Genomic DNA, 17,036 nt, shown 5'->3' with positions numbered 1-17,036 from the left:
TTTGTGGGTTCTTCCGAGGATGTTGTAGTCGTAATGATTTGTGCAGTCCTTTGAGACATTTGTGATTTGGGGCTGTAGAAATAAACATTGATTGATTGATTGATTGATTATTGACAAATCTGTTCTGGCCTGGGACATGTTGTGTACCTGTATAAGTGTATGAGGTTACAAGCACACACTTAATTGAGATTTACTTGAGCCTTCTGTTTACATTATTAGCATATCTACTGTGGCTAAGCAGACTTTTGCCAAAAGGACAATAATTCATTTGTTGTGGGTTTATCCACTTTAATGCACTTTTTTTTTTTTGGAATGCATGTTTTGTTTGAAGGCCTAATATAAATGAAAAACTTTGTGCTTTTTTTGAAAAGCAAAGGCTACTGGAATATTAAAAAAATGTCAATATTCAATAAAAAAATACTTTATTTGAAAAACATGTCTAAATATTTATTAAATCAATCAATCAATCAATGTTTACTTATATAGCCCTAAATCACTAGTGTCTCAAAGGGCTGCACAAACCACCACGACATCCTCGGTAGGCCCACATAAGGGCAAGGAAAACTCACACCCAGTGGGACGTCGGTGACAATGATGACTATGAGAACCTTGGAGAGGAGGAAAGCAATGGATGTCGAGCGGGTCTAACATGATACTGTGAAAGTTCAATCCACAATGGATCCAACACAGTCGCGAGAGTCCAGTCCAAAGAGGATCCAAGACACAGCAGCGAGAGTCCCGTTCACAGCGGAGCCAGCAGGAAACCATCCCAAGCGGAGGCGGACCAGCAGCGCAGAGATGTCCCCAGCCGATACACAGGCGAGCAGTACATGGCCACCGGATCGGACCGGACCCCCTCCACACAGGAGAGTGGGACATAGGAGAAAAAGAAAAGAAACGGCAGATCAACTGGTCTAAAAAGGGAGTCTATTTAAAGGCTAGAGTATACAAATGAGTTTTAAGGTGAGACTTAAATGCTTCTACTGAGGTGGCATCTCGAACTGTTACCGGGAGGGTATTCCAGAGTACTATTCTAGGCTATTTATGCAATATAAAAAAAGTTGTGAAAAACTGCCTTTATTATTCGGTATTTGGTATTCGGCCTTCGGCCAAGCGCTCAAATTTTATTCGGTTTCGGCTTTGGCCACAAATTTTCATTTCGGTGCATCCCTACTTAATTCCCAACAAAAACAGCAGGGTTTCCATTGGCTGGCGGTGGAAGTGGGAATATGTCGAACAGACAACCGTAATTTGTCAAGTGTGGGGTGAATAAGCGTTGCTATAAAAAGTAGCATTACTGCTAATATGTAGCATCATTTGTAAAGTCACTCGCTAGAGAATGAAGAGAATTTCATAACCTTAGTAACATACCACATAGTGAAGGACGAATACTATTTGATTTCCTATTATGCATGTCTAAAAATTTATTCTAGGCTATTTATGCAATATAAAAAAGTTGTGAAAAACTGCATTTATTATTCGGTATTTGGTATTCGGCCTTCGGCCAAGCGCTCAAATTTTATTCGGTTTCGGCTTCGGCCACAAATTTTCATTTCGGTGCATCCCTTAAAAACTAATCACACGTGGCATCCCACTAAAGTGACTGCATAGCAGCTAAGCTTGTTTAAGAAACTCATTTATAAAATCAACAGCTGAGAGAACAAAGGATCTTATGTATCTGTTGTTTTTGGCCTTTCTGTTACTCGGGGCGGACCTACATCCTGAGGGCAAGAGTCTAAACTCTAAGAAGAGAAGGTGCTGAGGGTTGACCAGAATGGCCTTTGCCTTCTGGATGACTCTCACCTGATAGATCTGGTTCATGGGTTTCAAGGTAGTGCCTATAGCAGGGGTCGGGAACCTTTTTGGCTGAGAGAGCCAAGAAGCCAAATATTTTAAAATGTATTTCCCTAAGAGCCATATAATATTTTTTTTAACACTGAACACAACCAAACGCGTGCATTTTTAAGTAAGACCAACATTTCCAGAGTATAATAGTTCTCTTATTCTTTGTATTATCATTGTTATTCTGAAGTTAACTGTGGAGGGGGCGTGGCCTGCGGGCCTGCAGCAAAGCGGGATGTTGCCAGGACCGGCCTCGAAATCAGCGACAGGTGCGTAGATGGCCCAGCTGGGCCTGGTTATATAATCACCCGTCGCTCTGTTTATAAGCAGCAGCCAGGAGGAGAGACGGGGTTGGGGCTGGAGCCAGAGCGCAAGTGAGGACGAAAGAGAAAAATAAAATAAAACAATATTGTAACCCTAAAACAGGCTCTTGGTGGTTTGAAGAACCCCCAGGAGGGCAAGCCCCACACTAACCAATAATAAATAAATTACTTCTAACCATTAACGCAACTTCTTGAACATAAAAAAGCATGAGAATGTTTTATATTTTGAACGTTATTTTTAACACTGTGATTACAAGTGGAATTATTCATTACTTATCGTGTTAAGCAGTGTCAGTTCAGATTTATCCGAGAGCCAGATGCAGTCATCAAAAGAGCCACATCTGGCTCTAGAGCCATAGGTTCCCTACCCCTGGCCTATAGTCTTTTGGCACACCTTGATTATACCACCTACCGTATTTCCTTGAATTGTCGCCAGGTATATAGTATGCGCCTGCCTAGAATTTCCGCCGGGTCAAACTCGTTTCGCCAAATAATTAGCAAATGCCTGTCAGGCTTTCCCCTGACAGTTTGTCTAAGTTTTAGTTTTTTCCTCTGCCTTTATCTGTTTCCTCTGTGTTTAGTATCTCCTGTCTTCAGTTCCTGTCAAGTGCTCTTATTTTGGTTCAGCTTCCTGTTTGTCTCCCTGTGGGCTGTTGTCACCTCATCTGCGGCTGATTGGCACCTGACCACACCTGTTGTCAATCAGCCCGCTCCTATTTGTACCCACTTTGTCTTCCAGTCAGGGCTGGATCATTGTCGTTGCCACATGTCGTGTTTGGTCAGTGCAGCGTTACGGTAAGCTTTATCTGATTGTGGTTTTTAGCTTGATGCATTTTGTTCCCTGCTTCTAAGTCTGTTTTCATGTGTCATCTGCGACTTCTGTTTTTCTGCTCGAGACCTGCTAACTTACATCCTAAGCTCCGTTTATTTTCTAGTTTCTTGCTAGCTTCTATGCTAAAGACCCTTAGTTTGTTATCTGGCTCGTGCGCGCTTTGTGTTAGTACCCTTTTCTTTGATTTTGTCTTAGTATCTTTATTGAATCATGTTTTCTTGTTCAATGCCTGCCTCCATCTCTGCATCTTGGGGTTCGACACCAACAAAATTTGACAATGCCTAGAGCAGGGGTAGGGAACCTATGGCTTTAGAGCCAGATGACTGCATCTGGCTCTCGGATAAATCTGAGCTGACATTGCTTAACACGATAAGTAATGAATAATTCCTCTTGTAATCAGTGTTAAAAATAACGTTCAAAATATAAAACATTCTCATGCTTTTTTATGTTCAAGAAGTTGCGTTAATGGTAAGAAGTAATTTATTTATCATTGGTTAGTGTGGGGCTTGCCCTCCTGGGGGTTCTTCAAACCACCAAGAGCCTGTTTTAGGGTTACAATATTGTTTTATTTTATTTTTCTCTCAGTTGCTTTCCAGCAATTGTCTTTTTCTCTTTCGTCCTCACTCGCCGCTCTGGCTCCAGCCTCAACCCCGTCTCTCCTCCTGGCTGCTGCTTATAACAGAGCGACAGGTGATTAGATAACAAGGCCCAGGTGGGCCCTCTACGCACCTGTCGCTGATTTCGAGGCCGGTCCTTGCAACATCCCGCTTTGCTGCAGGCCCGCACGCCACGCCCCCTCCACAGTTAACTTCAGAATAACAATGTCAATACAACGAATAAGAGACCATTTATACTCTTTAAATGTTGGTCTTACTTAAAAATGCACGCGTTTAGTTGTGTTCAGTGTTAAAAAATATATTATATGGCTCTTAGGGAAATATATTTTAAGATATTTGGCTTCTTGGCTCTCTCAGCCAAAAAGGTTCCCGACCCCTGGCCTAGAGTTTCCGCCGGGTCAAACTCGTCACGTCACGAGTGACACTTCCCCTGTTTTCATTTTCAAAATGGAGGAGGCTGATTTCAATAATTTGAAATCGCATAAAGGGAAGAAGATTCGGTAGGATTTAAGGTCCAAGCTATTGAATATGCTAAAAAGAACAGTAAGCAGCTATGTTTTATTAATATACCGTAGCTGCGTGTGTCAAATATGAGTCATTAAATGACCCCCGCCTCCTGGTGGTAGAGGGCGCTAGTGATCCTTCTTGCGACTACTCGGCTGCAGAAGAAGTGACAACAAGCAGCAAGAGTGAGCAGCGATCATTTATTTTTTCCTCTCACTTGCACTTTTAACATGGAGGATTACATATCTAAAATAAAACAGTTTTCTAAACTGGACTTTCAATCGAAGCAGGAGGTAATAAAGGAATATCTCCATCGAGACAGACTTTTAAAACTGAAGAAAGATAAGGAAGACTTCTGTGAACAAGTTATCAAAGGAGCTGCGCATGGACTTCATTTATAAGTGAAGTGAAGTGAAGTGAATTATATTTATATAGCGCTTTTCTCAAGTGACTCAAAGCGCTTTACATAGTGAAACCCAATATCTAAGTTACATTCAAACCAGTGTGGGTGGCACTGGGAGCAGGTGGGTAAAGTGTCTTGCCCAAGGACACAACGGCAGTGACTAGGATGGCGGAAGCGGGAATCGAACCTGCAACCCTCAAATTGCTGGCACGGCCACTCTACCAACCGAGCTATACCGTAAGACCATAATAACATTTTTTTTTTATTAAATGTGCTTTTCATTATGGTATCCTTACATCACACTCAAATTTTTAAGCGCAGGCCTAAATTTACCGCATGCCTTTGATAAAGGCTGGAGTGAGAAGAGGTTTTCATTTAATTAGCGCATTGGCGGCGATTCAAGGAAATACGGTAGTCTGTTTTTTTTGGTCATACTGAGGTTACCAAACCAGGAAGGTGATAGAATATGTTCAAATCGACTCGATACAAGATGAATAGAACATTAGTGTCCTATCAACCTGAAAGCCTCTGTTTCCTCAAGAAAAACAACCTCTGATTGGCCTTTGATGCAAAATTGTGTCTAGATACTTGTATTCACGGACTATCTCAACAGCAGAGCCATTATTGAGATTGGTTGCTTTGGCACGGGGATCACGGCCAAAGTCTCCTTCGTTCTATCATTGGCATACTTGATGTGGTACTTACCGCTGGGCCAGTAGTACCCATCGCACCAGGAGTTCCAGAACCACCCTGCAGAACACAAACACAAGTTTAAAGAGCATTCTGAAGGTTGTTAAAATGTCAAATCTTACCTTGACACCAACAGGTCCGGACTCGCCCCTGGGACCAAAAGTGCCTTGCAAACCCTGTTAAAGAAGGATTTGCTCATCCGGTTCATGTTAAAAAACTAAATAATCACCAAATGTGGGTTGTTTTTTTACCTTGTGACCTTTATGACCAGGAAGACCTGGAGTACCGGGTAACCCACGAGCACCCTAAGAGGGTGACAAGACAAACACAGGAAAGAATTCAGAACACTTGAACTTTTTTTAATCACGTTCGAATGTGCCGAGAAGTAGGAATGGCTTGTCTACCAATGATCCTGGGAATCCATTTTCTCCCGGAGCACCCACAGGTCCGGGCTCCCCCTAAGGAAAAAGGAAAATATTCATAATAAAAACAACAGTAAAAGCGAATCAAAGCTTTGGTACCAGAAACGGTCCAAACCACATGTAAATGTTGTAGGACAGGGGTCACCAACCTTTTTTGAAACCAAGAGCTACTTCTTGGGTACTGATTAATGCGAAGGGCTACCAGTTTGATACACACTTAAATAAATTGCCAGAAATAGCCAATTTGCTCAATTTACCTTTAATATATATATATGTATGTATGTATGTATGTATGTATGTATGTATGTGTGTGTGTGTGTGTGTATGTAGATGTGGGAAAAATCACAAGACTACTTCATCTCTACAGAACTGTTTCATGAGGGGTTCCCTCAATCATCTTCTGATGATTGAGGGAACCCCTCATGAAACAGTTCTGTAGAGATGAAATAATCTTGTGATTTTTTTCCCCACACATACATATATTGCGCTCTACCACGGTATCGAGCACTATTTTCTGGATAATCCAATCAAGACATATATATATATATATTATATATATATATATATATATATATATATATATATATATATATATATATATATATATATATATATATATATATATATATATATATATATATATATATATATATATATATATATATATATATATATATATATATAAAAATGGGGATTTCTGTCTGTCATTCCGTCGAATATTTTTTTACCTTTTACGGAAGGTTTTTTGTAGAGAATATGTGATGAAAAAAACACTTAATTGAACGGTTTAAAAAAGAAGAAAACATGAAAAAAAATGAAAATGAAATTTTGAAACATTATTTATTTTCAGTTTCGGCTCTTTAAAATTCAAAATTCAACCAAAAAAACTAAGAGAAAAACTTGCTAATTTAAATCTTTTTGAAAAAATTAAAAAAAAGAATTTATGGAACATCATTAGTAATTTTTCCTGATTAAGATTAATTTTAGAATGTTGATGATGTGTTTTAAATGAGTTAAAATCCAATCTGCACTTCCGTCGTACATTTTTTTCCTTTTACGGAAGGTTTTTTTGTAGAGAATATGTGATGAAAAAAACACTTAATTGAACGGTTTAAAAAAGAAGAAAACACCAAAAAAATTAAAATGAACTTTTGAAACATAATTTATTTTCAATTTTGACTCTTTAAAATTCAAAATTCAACCGAAAAAACTAAGAGGAAAACTAGCTAATTCGAATCTTTTTGAAAAAATTACAAAAATAATTTATGAAACATCATTTGTAATTTTTCCTGATTAAGATTAATTTTAGAATGTTGATGATATGTTTTAAATGAGTTAAAATCCAATCTGCACTTCCGTCGTACATTTTTTTCCTTTTTACGGAAGGTTTTTTTGTAGAGAATATGTGATGAAAAAAAACACTTAAACGGTTTAAAAAAGAAGAAAACACGAAAAAAATGAAAATGAAATTTTGAAACATAATTTATTTTCAATTTCGGCTCTTTAAAATTCAACATTCAACCGAAAAAACTAAGAGAAAAACTAGCTAATTTAAATCTCTTTGAAAAAATTTTAAAAAGAATTTATGGAACATCATTAGTAATTTTTCCCGATTAAGATTAATTTTAGAATGTTGATGACATGTTTTAAATGAGTTAAAATCCAATCTGCACTTCCGTCGTACATTTTTTTCCTTTTACGGAAGGTTTTTTGTAGAGAATATGTGATGAAAAAAACACTTAATTGAACTGTTTAAAAAAGGAGAAAACACGAAAAAAATGAAAATAAAATTTTGAAACATAGTTTATTTTCAATTTCGACTCTTTAAAATTCAAAATTCAACCGAAAAAACTAAGAGAAAAACTAGCTAATTTAAATCTTTTTGAAAAAATTTAAAAAAAGAATTTATGGAACATCATTAGTAATTTTTCCTGATTAAGATTAATTTTAGAATGTTGATATGTTTTAAATGAGTTAAAATCCAATCTGCACTTCCGTCGTACATTTTTTTCCTTTTTAAGGAAGGTTTTTTTGTAGAGAATATGTGATGAAAAAAACACTTAATTTAACGGTTTAAAAAAGAAGAAAACATGAAAAAAATGAAAATGAAATTTTGAAACATTATTTATTTTCAATTTCGGCTCTTTAAAATTCAGAATTCAACCGAAAAAACTAAGAGAAAAACTAGCTAATTTAAATCTTTTTGAAACAATTTTAAAAAAGAATTTATGGAACATCATTAGTAATTTTTCCTGATTAAGATTAATTTTAGAATGTTGATATGTTTTAAATGAGTTAAAATCCAAGCTGCACTTCCGTCGTACATTTTTTTCCTTTTATGGAAGGTTTTTTTGTAGAGAATATGTGATGAAAAAACACTTAATTGAACGGTTTAAAAAGAAGAAAACACGAAAAAAATGAAAATTAAATTTTTATTTTCAATAATTTATTTTCAATTTCGGCTCTTTAAAATTCAAAATTCAACCGAAAAAACTAAGAGAAAAACTAGCTAATTCGAATCTTTTTGAAAAAATTTAAAAAAGAATTTATGGAACATCATTAGTAATTTTTCCTGATTAAGATTCATTTTGGAATGTTGATGATATGTTTTAAATGAGTTAAAATCCAATCCGCACTTCCGTCGTACATTTTTTTCCTTTTACGGAAGGTTTTTTTGTAGAGAATATGTGATGAAAAAAACACTTAAACGGTTTAAAAAAGAAGAAAACACGAAAAAAATGAAAATGAAATTTTGAAGCATTATTTATTTTCTATTTCGGCTCTTTAAAATTCAAGATTCAACCGAAAAAACTAAGAGAAAAACTAGCTAATATAAATATTTTTGAAAAATTTGAAAAAAGAATTTATGGAACATCATTAGTAATTTTTCCCGATTTAAGATTAATTTTAGAATGTTGATGATATGTTTTAAATGAGTTAAAATCCAATCTGCACTTCCGTCGTACATTTTTTTCCTTTTACGGAAGGTTTTTTGTAGAGAATATGTGATGAAAAAAACACTTAATTGAACGGTTTAAAAAAGAAGAAAACACCAAAAAAATTAAAATGAAATTATGAAACATAATTTATTTTCTATTTCGGCTCTTTAAAATTCAACATTCAACCAAAAAAACTAGCTAATTTAAGTCTCTTTGAAAAAATTTAAAAAAGAATTTATGGAACATCATTAGTAATTTTTCCCGATTAAGATTAATTTCAGAATGTTGATGATGTGTTTTAAATGAGTTAAAATCCAATCTGCACTTCCGTCGTACATTTTTTTCCTTTTACGGAAGGTTTTTTTGTGGAGAATGTGATGAAAAAAACACTTAATTGAACGGTTTAAAAAAGAAGAAAACACGAAAAAAATGAAAATTTTTGAAACATAATTTATTTTCAATTTCGGCTCTTTAAAATTCAAAATTCAACCGAAAAAAAGAAGAGAAAAACTAGCTAATTCGAATCTTTTTGAAAGAATTTAAGAATAAGAATTTATGGAACATCATTAGTCATTTTTCCTGATTAAGATTAATTTTAGAATGTTGATGATATGTTTTAAATGAGTTAAAATCCAATCTGCACTTCCGTCGTACATTTTTTTTCCTTTTACGGAAGGTTTTTTGTAGAGAATATGTGATGAAAAAAACACTTAAACGGTTTAAAAAAGAAGAAAAAACGAAAAAAATGAATATAAAATTTTTAAACATAATTTATTTTCAATTTCGGCTCTTTAAAATTCAACATTCAACCGAAAAAACTAAGAGAAAAACTAGCTAATTTAAATCTCTTTGAAAAAATTTAAAAAAGAATTTATGGAACATCAATAGTAATTTTTCCTGATTAAGATTCATTTTAGATTGTTGATGATATGTTTTAAACGAGTTAAAATCCAATCTGCACTTTGTTAGAATATATAACAAATTGGACCAAGCTATATTTTTAGCTAAGACAAATCATTATTTCTTCTAGATTTTCCAGGACAAAAATTATAAAATAAATTCAAAATACTTTGAAATAAGATTTGAATTTGAAATTACAGATTTTTTAGATTTGCCAGAATATTTTTATTTTAATTTTAATAATAATAAGTTTGAAGAAATATTTCACAAATATTCTTCGTCTAAAAAACAAAAATTAAATTAAAATGTATTTATTTTTCTTTACAATACAAAAAAAAAATATTTACTTGAACATTGATTTAAATTGTCAGGAATGAAGAGGAAGGAATTTAAAAGGCAAAAGGGTATATGTGTTGAAAAATCCTAAAATCATTTTTAATGTTTTTAAAATTATCTTTCTGAAACTTATAAGAAGCAAAGTAAAAAAATAAATGAATTTATTTAAACAAGTGAAGACCAAGTCTTTAAAATATTTTCTTGGATTCTATTTAAGTTTTGTCTCTTAGAATTAAAAATGTCGAGCAAAGTGAGACCAGCTTGCTAGTAAATAAAAAAAATAAAAAAAATAGAGGCAGCTCACTGGTAAGTGCTGCTATTTGAGCTATTTTTAGAACAGGCCAGCGGGCGACTCATCTGGTCCTTACGGGCGACCTGGTGCCCTCGGGCACCGCGTTGGTGACCCCTGTTGAAGGATTTACAAAGTTTACTGACATCAACTCCAGGTTTTCCTGGCAATCCTTCCGGTCCTCGAACACCTTGTTCACCCTGCGAAGAAACACAACAAAATGTTGAGTGCATCTGACACTAGCCCAACATTCAAACTCTGTGAAGGACGGTTGTATCGACACAGTAAAGTCATTCCTACCATTTGTCCTGGTTCTCCGTGCTCTCCTGGGAGTCCCTGACCTCCACTTGGACCCTGAACAGGAGAGGAAATTATGAATATTATATTTACTAAAACCCAGTTGATTGCATTATATCAGGGGTCACCAACCTTTTTGAAACCAAGAGCTACTTCTTGGGTACTGATTAATGCGAAGGGCTACCAGTTTGATACACACTTAAATAAATTGACAGAAATAGCCAATTTGCTCAATTTACCTTTAATAATTAAATATATATATGTATATATATATATAAAAAAATGGGTATTTCAGTCTGTCATTCCGTCGTAAAAATGTTTTCCTTTTACGGAAGGTTTTTTGTAAAGAATAAATGATAAAAAAAAAACATTTAATTGAATGCTTTAAAAGAGGAGAAAACAGGAAAAAAATTAAAATTTTGAAACATAGTTTATTTTCAATTTCGACTTTTTAAAATTCAAAATTCAACGGAAAAAAATTAAGAGACCCATCCATCCATTTCTACCGCTTATTCCCTTTCGGGGTCGCGGGGGGCGCTGGCGCCTATCTCAGCTACAATCGGGCGGAAGGCGGGGTACACCCTGGACAAGTCGCCACCTCATCGCAGACAAACCAGCTAATTCGAGTCTTTTTGAAAAAATTCAAAAAAAATTTCATGGAACATAATAATTTTTCCCAATTAAGATTAATTTTAGAATTTTGATGACATGTTTTAAATAGGTTAAAATCCAATCCGCACTTTGTTAGAATATATAACAAAATGGACCAAGCTATATTTCTAACTAAGACAATTCATTATTTTTTTTCTAGATTTTCCAGAACAATTTTTTTTAAAAGAAATTCAAAAGACTTTGAAATAAGATTTAAATTTGATTCTAGAGATTTTGTAGATTTGCCAGAATAATTTTTTTGAATTTTAATCATAAGTTTGAAGAAATATTTCACAAATATTCTTCGTTGAAAAAACAATCTAAAATGAAGGATTAAATAAAAAATGTATTCTTTAAAATAAAAAATACTTAAACATTGATTTAAATTGTCAGGAAAGAAGAGGAAGGAATTGAAAAGTTAAAAAGGTATATGTGTTTAAAAATCCTAAAATCAGTTTTAAGGTTGTATTTTTTCTCTAAAATTATCTTTCTGAAAGTTATAAGAAGCAAAGAAAAAAAAACAAATTAATTTATTTAAACAAGTGAAGACCAAGTCTTTAAAATATTTTCTTGGATTTTCAAATTTTATTCGAGTTTTGTCTCTCTTAGAATTAAAAATGTCGAGCAAAGCGAGACCAGCTTGCTAGTAAATAAATAAATAAAAAATAAAAAATGGAGGCAGCTCACTGGTAAGTGCTGCTATTTGAGCTATTTTTAGAACAGGCCAGCGGGCGACTCATCTGGTCCTTACGGGCACTGCGTTGGTGACCCCTGACCTATACAGTCTTTTAATTGTATATCCATTTTGGACAAATTGCGATGGGAATTTTACCGGCACTCCGGATGCTCCAGGTGGCCCTCGTGGTCCTACTTCACCCTGCAAAGGACACAAATATCTCACCCTAGGTTCTAGAGCAAAAAGCTGCACTAACACGCAAGATCATACTCACCCTGTTTGATGTGAGCATGGCGGTCTGGCCCGCGGACTTCTCGTTGAAACCCGACGCCATTTGTGATACAAAGTTGCCCTTTTTTTTTTGGAGAAACAATGTTAATGACGGGGTTTGGTTGTGGTTCTCTGAAACACCGTGTGGGGACGTCAGCTCACCCCAGGAAGGGAAGGATGACCCGGGGGGCCCGATTGGCCTGGGTTTCCAGGTATGCCAGGCTCTCCATCAAAGCCTTGAGGTCCTGGGTATCCCTGCAGATTGTATAGCGATGTTAACACTTTGGTACAGAGTTTCTGGTTCTGGTGTATTTTTACACCAAAGCTAATTTACCTGTTAAATATTTCAGCTTAAATAAGATAATATCAATCCTAAATGTTTCCCAATGTCAAAGACGTACCCTGCGGCCTTTAAAACCCCTCAATCCAGGTCTACCCGGAGCACCTGGACGACCCTGGAATGGAATGTACAAAGTCAATTAATTGATCGCGAGTGCAATTTCTGACATTGATGGTGCTTTTAGTTAACACAAACTCACGTGGGGCCCATGGGGTCCGGGGAGTCCCACCAGCTGAGGAAGCGACACAATCACATATCACCAATTAAAATAAAACAGACAAATTATACCTAAATCAATTAATTATCTTTAAAATACAGAAAGAGGGTGGATCAAAAGTTCTGCTTCTTTTCCTCCTTTTCAGACATGCTGAATGTAAATATAAGTAACGTAAACAAATAACCACAACCATGACTTACTTGGGGGATGTCGCCTGGTTCACCTTTCTGTCCCTTTAAAGAAAAGATAACAAAATAAAAGTAAGTCTATGACAATTGACTTTAACAATTTATCGCATTTATACACCCATTTAAGTTTTTTTAATATCATATTTACACTTTCAGAATAAAACACCTTTCTTTCACTTTAATTAAGATTTTTTATAATAATAATAATAATAAACTTTATTTGGAAAAAAGCATTTTACATTGAGCAAACAACCTCAAAGTGCCATAGTGTAAAAAAAAATAGTAATAATAATTATAAAAAGATAATAAAAATAAATGAAATATAAAACTAGAAACAGCCCAATAGCTAAAACCAGAATGCTTATCTATAATTTTTTTTTTTTTTTTTTTTAAAGAAGGGTTTTTAAGCCCTTTTTAAAAACATTCACAGTCTGTGGAACCCTCAGGTGGTCAGGGTCCCCCGTGTTTTCATTATCATTAACATTATTTACTGATTGGATTAGAGCAGGGGTGTCAAACGTACGGCCCGAGGGCCGGATCAGGCCCAAAAACAGGTTTTATCCGGCCCACTGGATGAGTTTGCTAAGTATGAAAATCAACCCGAATTTTTTGAATGAAAGAAAAGTGTCCATTAGATGTCGTAATAGCAATTCTTTGTATCTTTGTAGATGATGCTACAAAATAAACCACATGATGTTAGTGCACCAGTCGAGGAAAATTATTAAACTACATAAATAACGTCGTGTAATTAGATTTTTAGATATTTTTTTAATTTTGATGGATTGAAAATGAACACCAAGGAGTTGACTGATGAACATTATCACATCATTTATTCAGAAAATATAAATAACCACAAATAAAGGTAGAATTCTACTAACCGCAACGTGTAATTGTAAAAAAAAAAAAAAGACATTATGAATTGTACAATTTCAGAAAGAACTGGTTCTATTTTTAAACAGATATAATAATCTAAAGTTGTTTTTATTTTTAAGTTATTGTGCCGTGATTTTACCAGTCCGGTCCACTTGGGAGTATATTTTTCTCCATGTGGCCCCCAAGATCTAAATTGAGTTTGACACCCCTGGATTAGAAATATCACAAGGTTGAATTTTCTTTCAGGTGGGAGATTCTAATATGAGGATTTATAGAAAAAAGATACAGAAGGCGACTTTGAACTATTTAGTGCATTAAAGAGAATGCAGCTGAGATAGGCTCCAGAACCCCGCGTGAACCCAAAAGGGACAAGCAGTAGCAAATGGATGGATTGATGCTTAAAAATCAATCCCTTGCAGTTCAAAATAAACAAAGCTAAATAAGCTAAAATAATAAAATACAATAAAATAATATGGACAGCAATAGGTGTTTACATTTTGCTTTATATTTATCATTTCACTTGTTTTTTTTTTTTTGTCTGGCTTTGTATTTGTTTTGTATCATCCCCTGAGGTGTATATTACATTTTTTTTTTTTTGTTTGTTCGGTTTGTACTTCATGAAGTTTTGCACTTTTTTTGTGTGTGTTTTTGTTTGTTTTCATTACATTTGGATGTATTTTTTTGGTTCGTATTACAACCATTAAGTAAGACCAGGTATTATGTTGAAGGGGGCAGGAAAATACAAGATTTTTCTTCATCCTGCTCCTTCTCAGACATTGGTGTGTAAATGTATAATTGTAAAGATGCACATCAATGAAGGCGATAAATAAAATAAGAAATGAAAATACTAAGTTGTATGAACAAAACATCCAAATATTAGTTTCGTGTTATGGCCCACAAATAAAATGTGTGCAATAATAACAATAACAGTATATGTATAACATCATCATCATCATCATCATCATCATCATCATATTATGAATATATTTCAATGTTTAAATTTTTATTTTTTTTAGTCGTCCAATGGACAATTAAATATATATATATAAAATGTGCGTAATAATAACAATATACAATATGTATAACATCATCGTCATCATCATCATATTATGAATTTATTTCAATGTTAGTATTATAAAAATATATATATTATATATATATATATATATATATATATATATATATAATATATGTATATATATATATATATATTATTTAACAAAATAATAATAATATTATTATTATATATTAAAAAATTATATATATATTTTTAAACAATATGTATATATATATATTATTTAAAAATAATAATATTGAAATACATTCATAATATGATGATTATGATGTTTTACATATATATATAGTATTTAAAAAAAGTATAATAATATTGAAATACATTCATAATATATATATAATATATATATATTTATATAGTTACTGTAATTATTACACACATTTTCGATGTATATGTATTTATATACATACACACACACACACACATATATATATATATACATGCATATATATATGTATATATATAAATATATATGTATGTATGTATGTAAGCGTATATATATATATGTGTGTGTGTGTGTGTATGTATGTATATATATATATATATATATATATATATATATATATATATATATATATATATATATATATATATATATATATATATATATATATATATATATATATATATATATATATATATATATATATATTCTGTGAGAAACCCCTTTTCTAAGCCATGTAATGTCACTTTCTAAAGAGAACCAAATATGTGTGCTTGCAGTAATATTTACAGTGAGGGTGATAATAATGCAAATAGGATGACTTACCCTATAGCTCATGATTTCTTGAGGAGGAAGGGATTAAAAAAAGATGTTATTCAAAAGTTGATACACTTTGCATGGTTACAGGGACTTTAACTTAACACAGACGCCCCCTTGTGGGTCGGCTCCATCATTACAGTGTGGTGTCGGTGGTCTCACCGATGTGTCTGGTGGCGCTGGCCAGGTTCTCACACACTGGGCAGCACTCTCCTTCCGGCGTGACCATTTGATGGCAGTTGGGGACGGCCTCGCACTGCACGTCGCTGCAGATGCTCACGCCGTTGTCGCACACGCACACGCGACACGGCACGGGCTTCCAGATATCGTTGTGGGGGTGAAGCTCGCCCTCCACCTCGCAGCTCAGGCCCTCCGACTCCGCCGGAGCTGCAGCAGGGTCGAACACAACAACGGTCAGTCGCAAAGACAACACCTGGCTGATACAGCTGACCTCTATGCATACCTGCGGAAGGGTCCGCGGTAGAAACGGACGGCGGGTTGACGCACACCGGACAGCACTCGCCCTCCGGGGTCACGGTCTGGGCGCAGTCGCCGAGGTCCTCGCAAACCACGGCCTCGCACATGGCGCTGCCGGACTCGCACACGCAGATCCGGCAGGGCTCAGGGCTCCACATTTCTTTGTTGGCGTACACTTGACCATTGTCCACACAAGTGTCTGTGTGGGACGCAGAAGGTCAAATGTAAGTAAGTAAGTCAGTCAGGGTTCGAAGTTTTATTGCTCACATGCAGAGTACATATGCTTTTTTCTATGTTCTTCAGAAATAGCGTACAGTGGGATCCATACACTGGTTACAGAATTGAATACACTAAATACAAAAATGTGAATAGCTCTGATGTACAAACCCCGTTTCCATATGAGTTGGGAAATTGTGTTAGATGTAAATATAAACAGAATACAATGATTTGCAAACCATTTTCAACCCATATTAGTTTGAATGCACTACAAAGACAAGATATTTGATGTTCAAACTCATAAACTTTCTTTTTTTTTGCAAATAATAATTAACTTAGAATTTAATGGCTGCAACCCGTGCCAAAGTAGTTGGGAAAGGGCATGTTCACCACTGTGTTACATCACCTTTTCTTTTAACAACACTCAATAAACGTTTGGGAACTGAGGAAACTAATAGTTGAAGCTTCTAAAGTGGAATTCTTTCACATTCTTGTTTTATGTAGAGCTGCAGTCGTTCAACAGTCCGGGGTCTCCGCTGTCGTATTTTACGCTTCACATTTTTGATGGGAGACAGGTCTGGACTGCAGGCGGGCTAAGAAAAGTACCCGCACTCTTTTTTTTACGAAGCCATGCTGTTGTAACACGTGCTGAATGTGGTTTGGCATTGTCTTGCTGAAATAAGCAGGGGCGTCCATGAAAAAGACGGCGCTTAGATGACAGCATATGTTGTTCCAAAATTGTATGTACCTTTTTAGCATTGATGGTGCCTTCATAAGTTACCCATGCCTTGGGCACTAATGCACCCCCATACCATCACAGCTGCTGGCTTTTGAACTTTGCGTCGATAACAGTCTGGATGGTTCGCTTCCCCTTTGGTCAAGATGACACGATGTCGAAT

General features: G+C 34.8%; 1 protein-coding gene across 1 annotated transcript in view; it reads right to left on the bottom strand.

Annotated features, from left to right (window-relative positions):
- The window catches only part of LOC133544495 (collagen alpha-1(II) chain-like), a 59,152-nt gene that overhangs the window by 23,641 nt on the left and 18,475 nt on the right, over window positions 1–17,036 (bottom strand). The window contains exons 2-16 of the mRNA XM_061889881.1: window positions 15,908–16,120; window positions 15,607–15,831; window positions 15,454–15,470; window positions 12,749–12,781; window positions 12,531–12,563; window positions 12,393–12,446; window positions 12,154–12,246; window positions 11,996–12,073; window positions 11,878–11,922; window positions 10,398–10,451; window positions 10,244–10,297; window positions 5,616–5,669; window positions 5,463–5,516; window positions 5,334–5,387; window positions 5,227–5,271 (exon numbers count right to left, since the gene is read on the bottom strand). Coding sequence (XP_061745865.1) covers window positions 5,227–5,271; window positions 5,334–5,387; window positions 5,463–5,516; window positions 5,616–5,669; window positions 10,244–10,297; window positions 10,398–10,451; window positions 11,878–11,922; window positions 11,996–12,073; window positions 12,154–12,246; window positions 12,393–12,446; window positions 12,531–12,563; window positions 12,749–12,781; window positions 15,454–15,470; window positions 15,607–15,831; window positions 15,908–16,120 — 1,106 coding nt within the window. The remainder of the gene's footprint in view (window positions 1–5,226; window positions 5,272–5,333; window positions 5,388–5,462; window positions 5,517–5,615; window positions 5,670–10,243; window positions 10,298–10,397; window positions 10,452–11,877; window positions 11,923–11,995; window positions 12,074–12,153; window positions 12,247–12,392; window positions 12,447–12,530; window positions 12,564–12,748; window positions 12,782–15,453; window positions 15,471–15,606; window positions 15,832–15,907; window positions 16,121–17,036) is intronic.

The sequence above is a fragment of the Nerophis ophidion genome, linkage group LG27 (assembly GCF_033978795.1).
Source record: "Nerophis ophidion isolate RoL-2023_Sa linkage group LG27, RoL_Noph_v1.0, whole genome shotgun sequence".
Lineage (NCBI taxonomy): Eukaryota > Metazoa > Chordata > Actinopteri > Syngnathiformes > Syngnathidae > Nerophis > Nerophis ophidion.
This window is presented reverse-complemented; position numbering and strand designations above follow the sequence as displayed.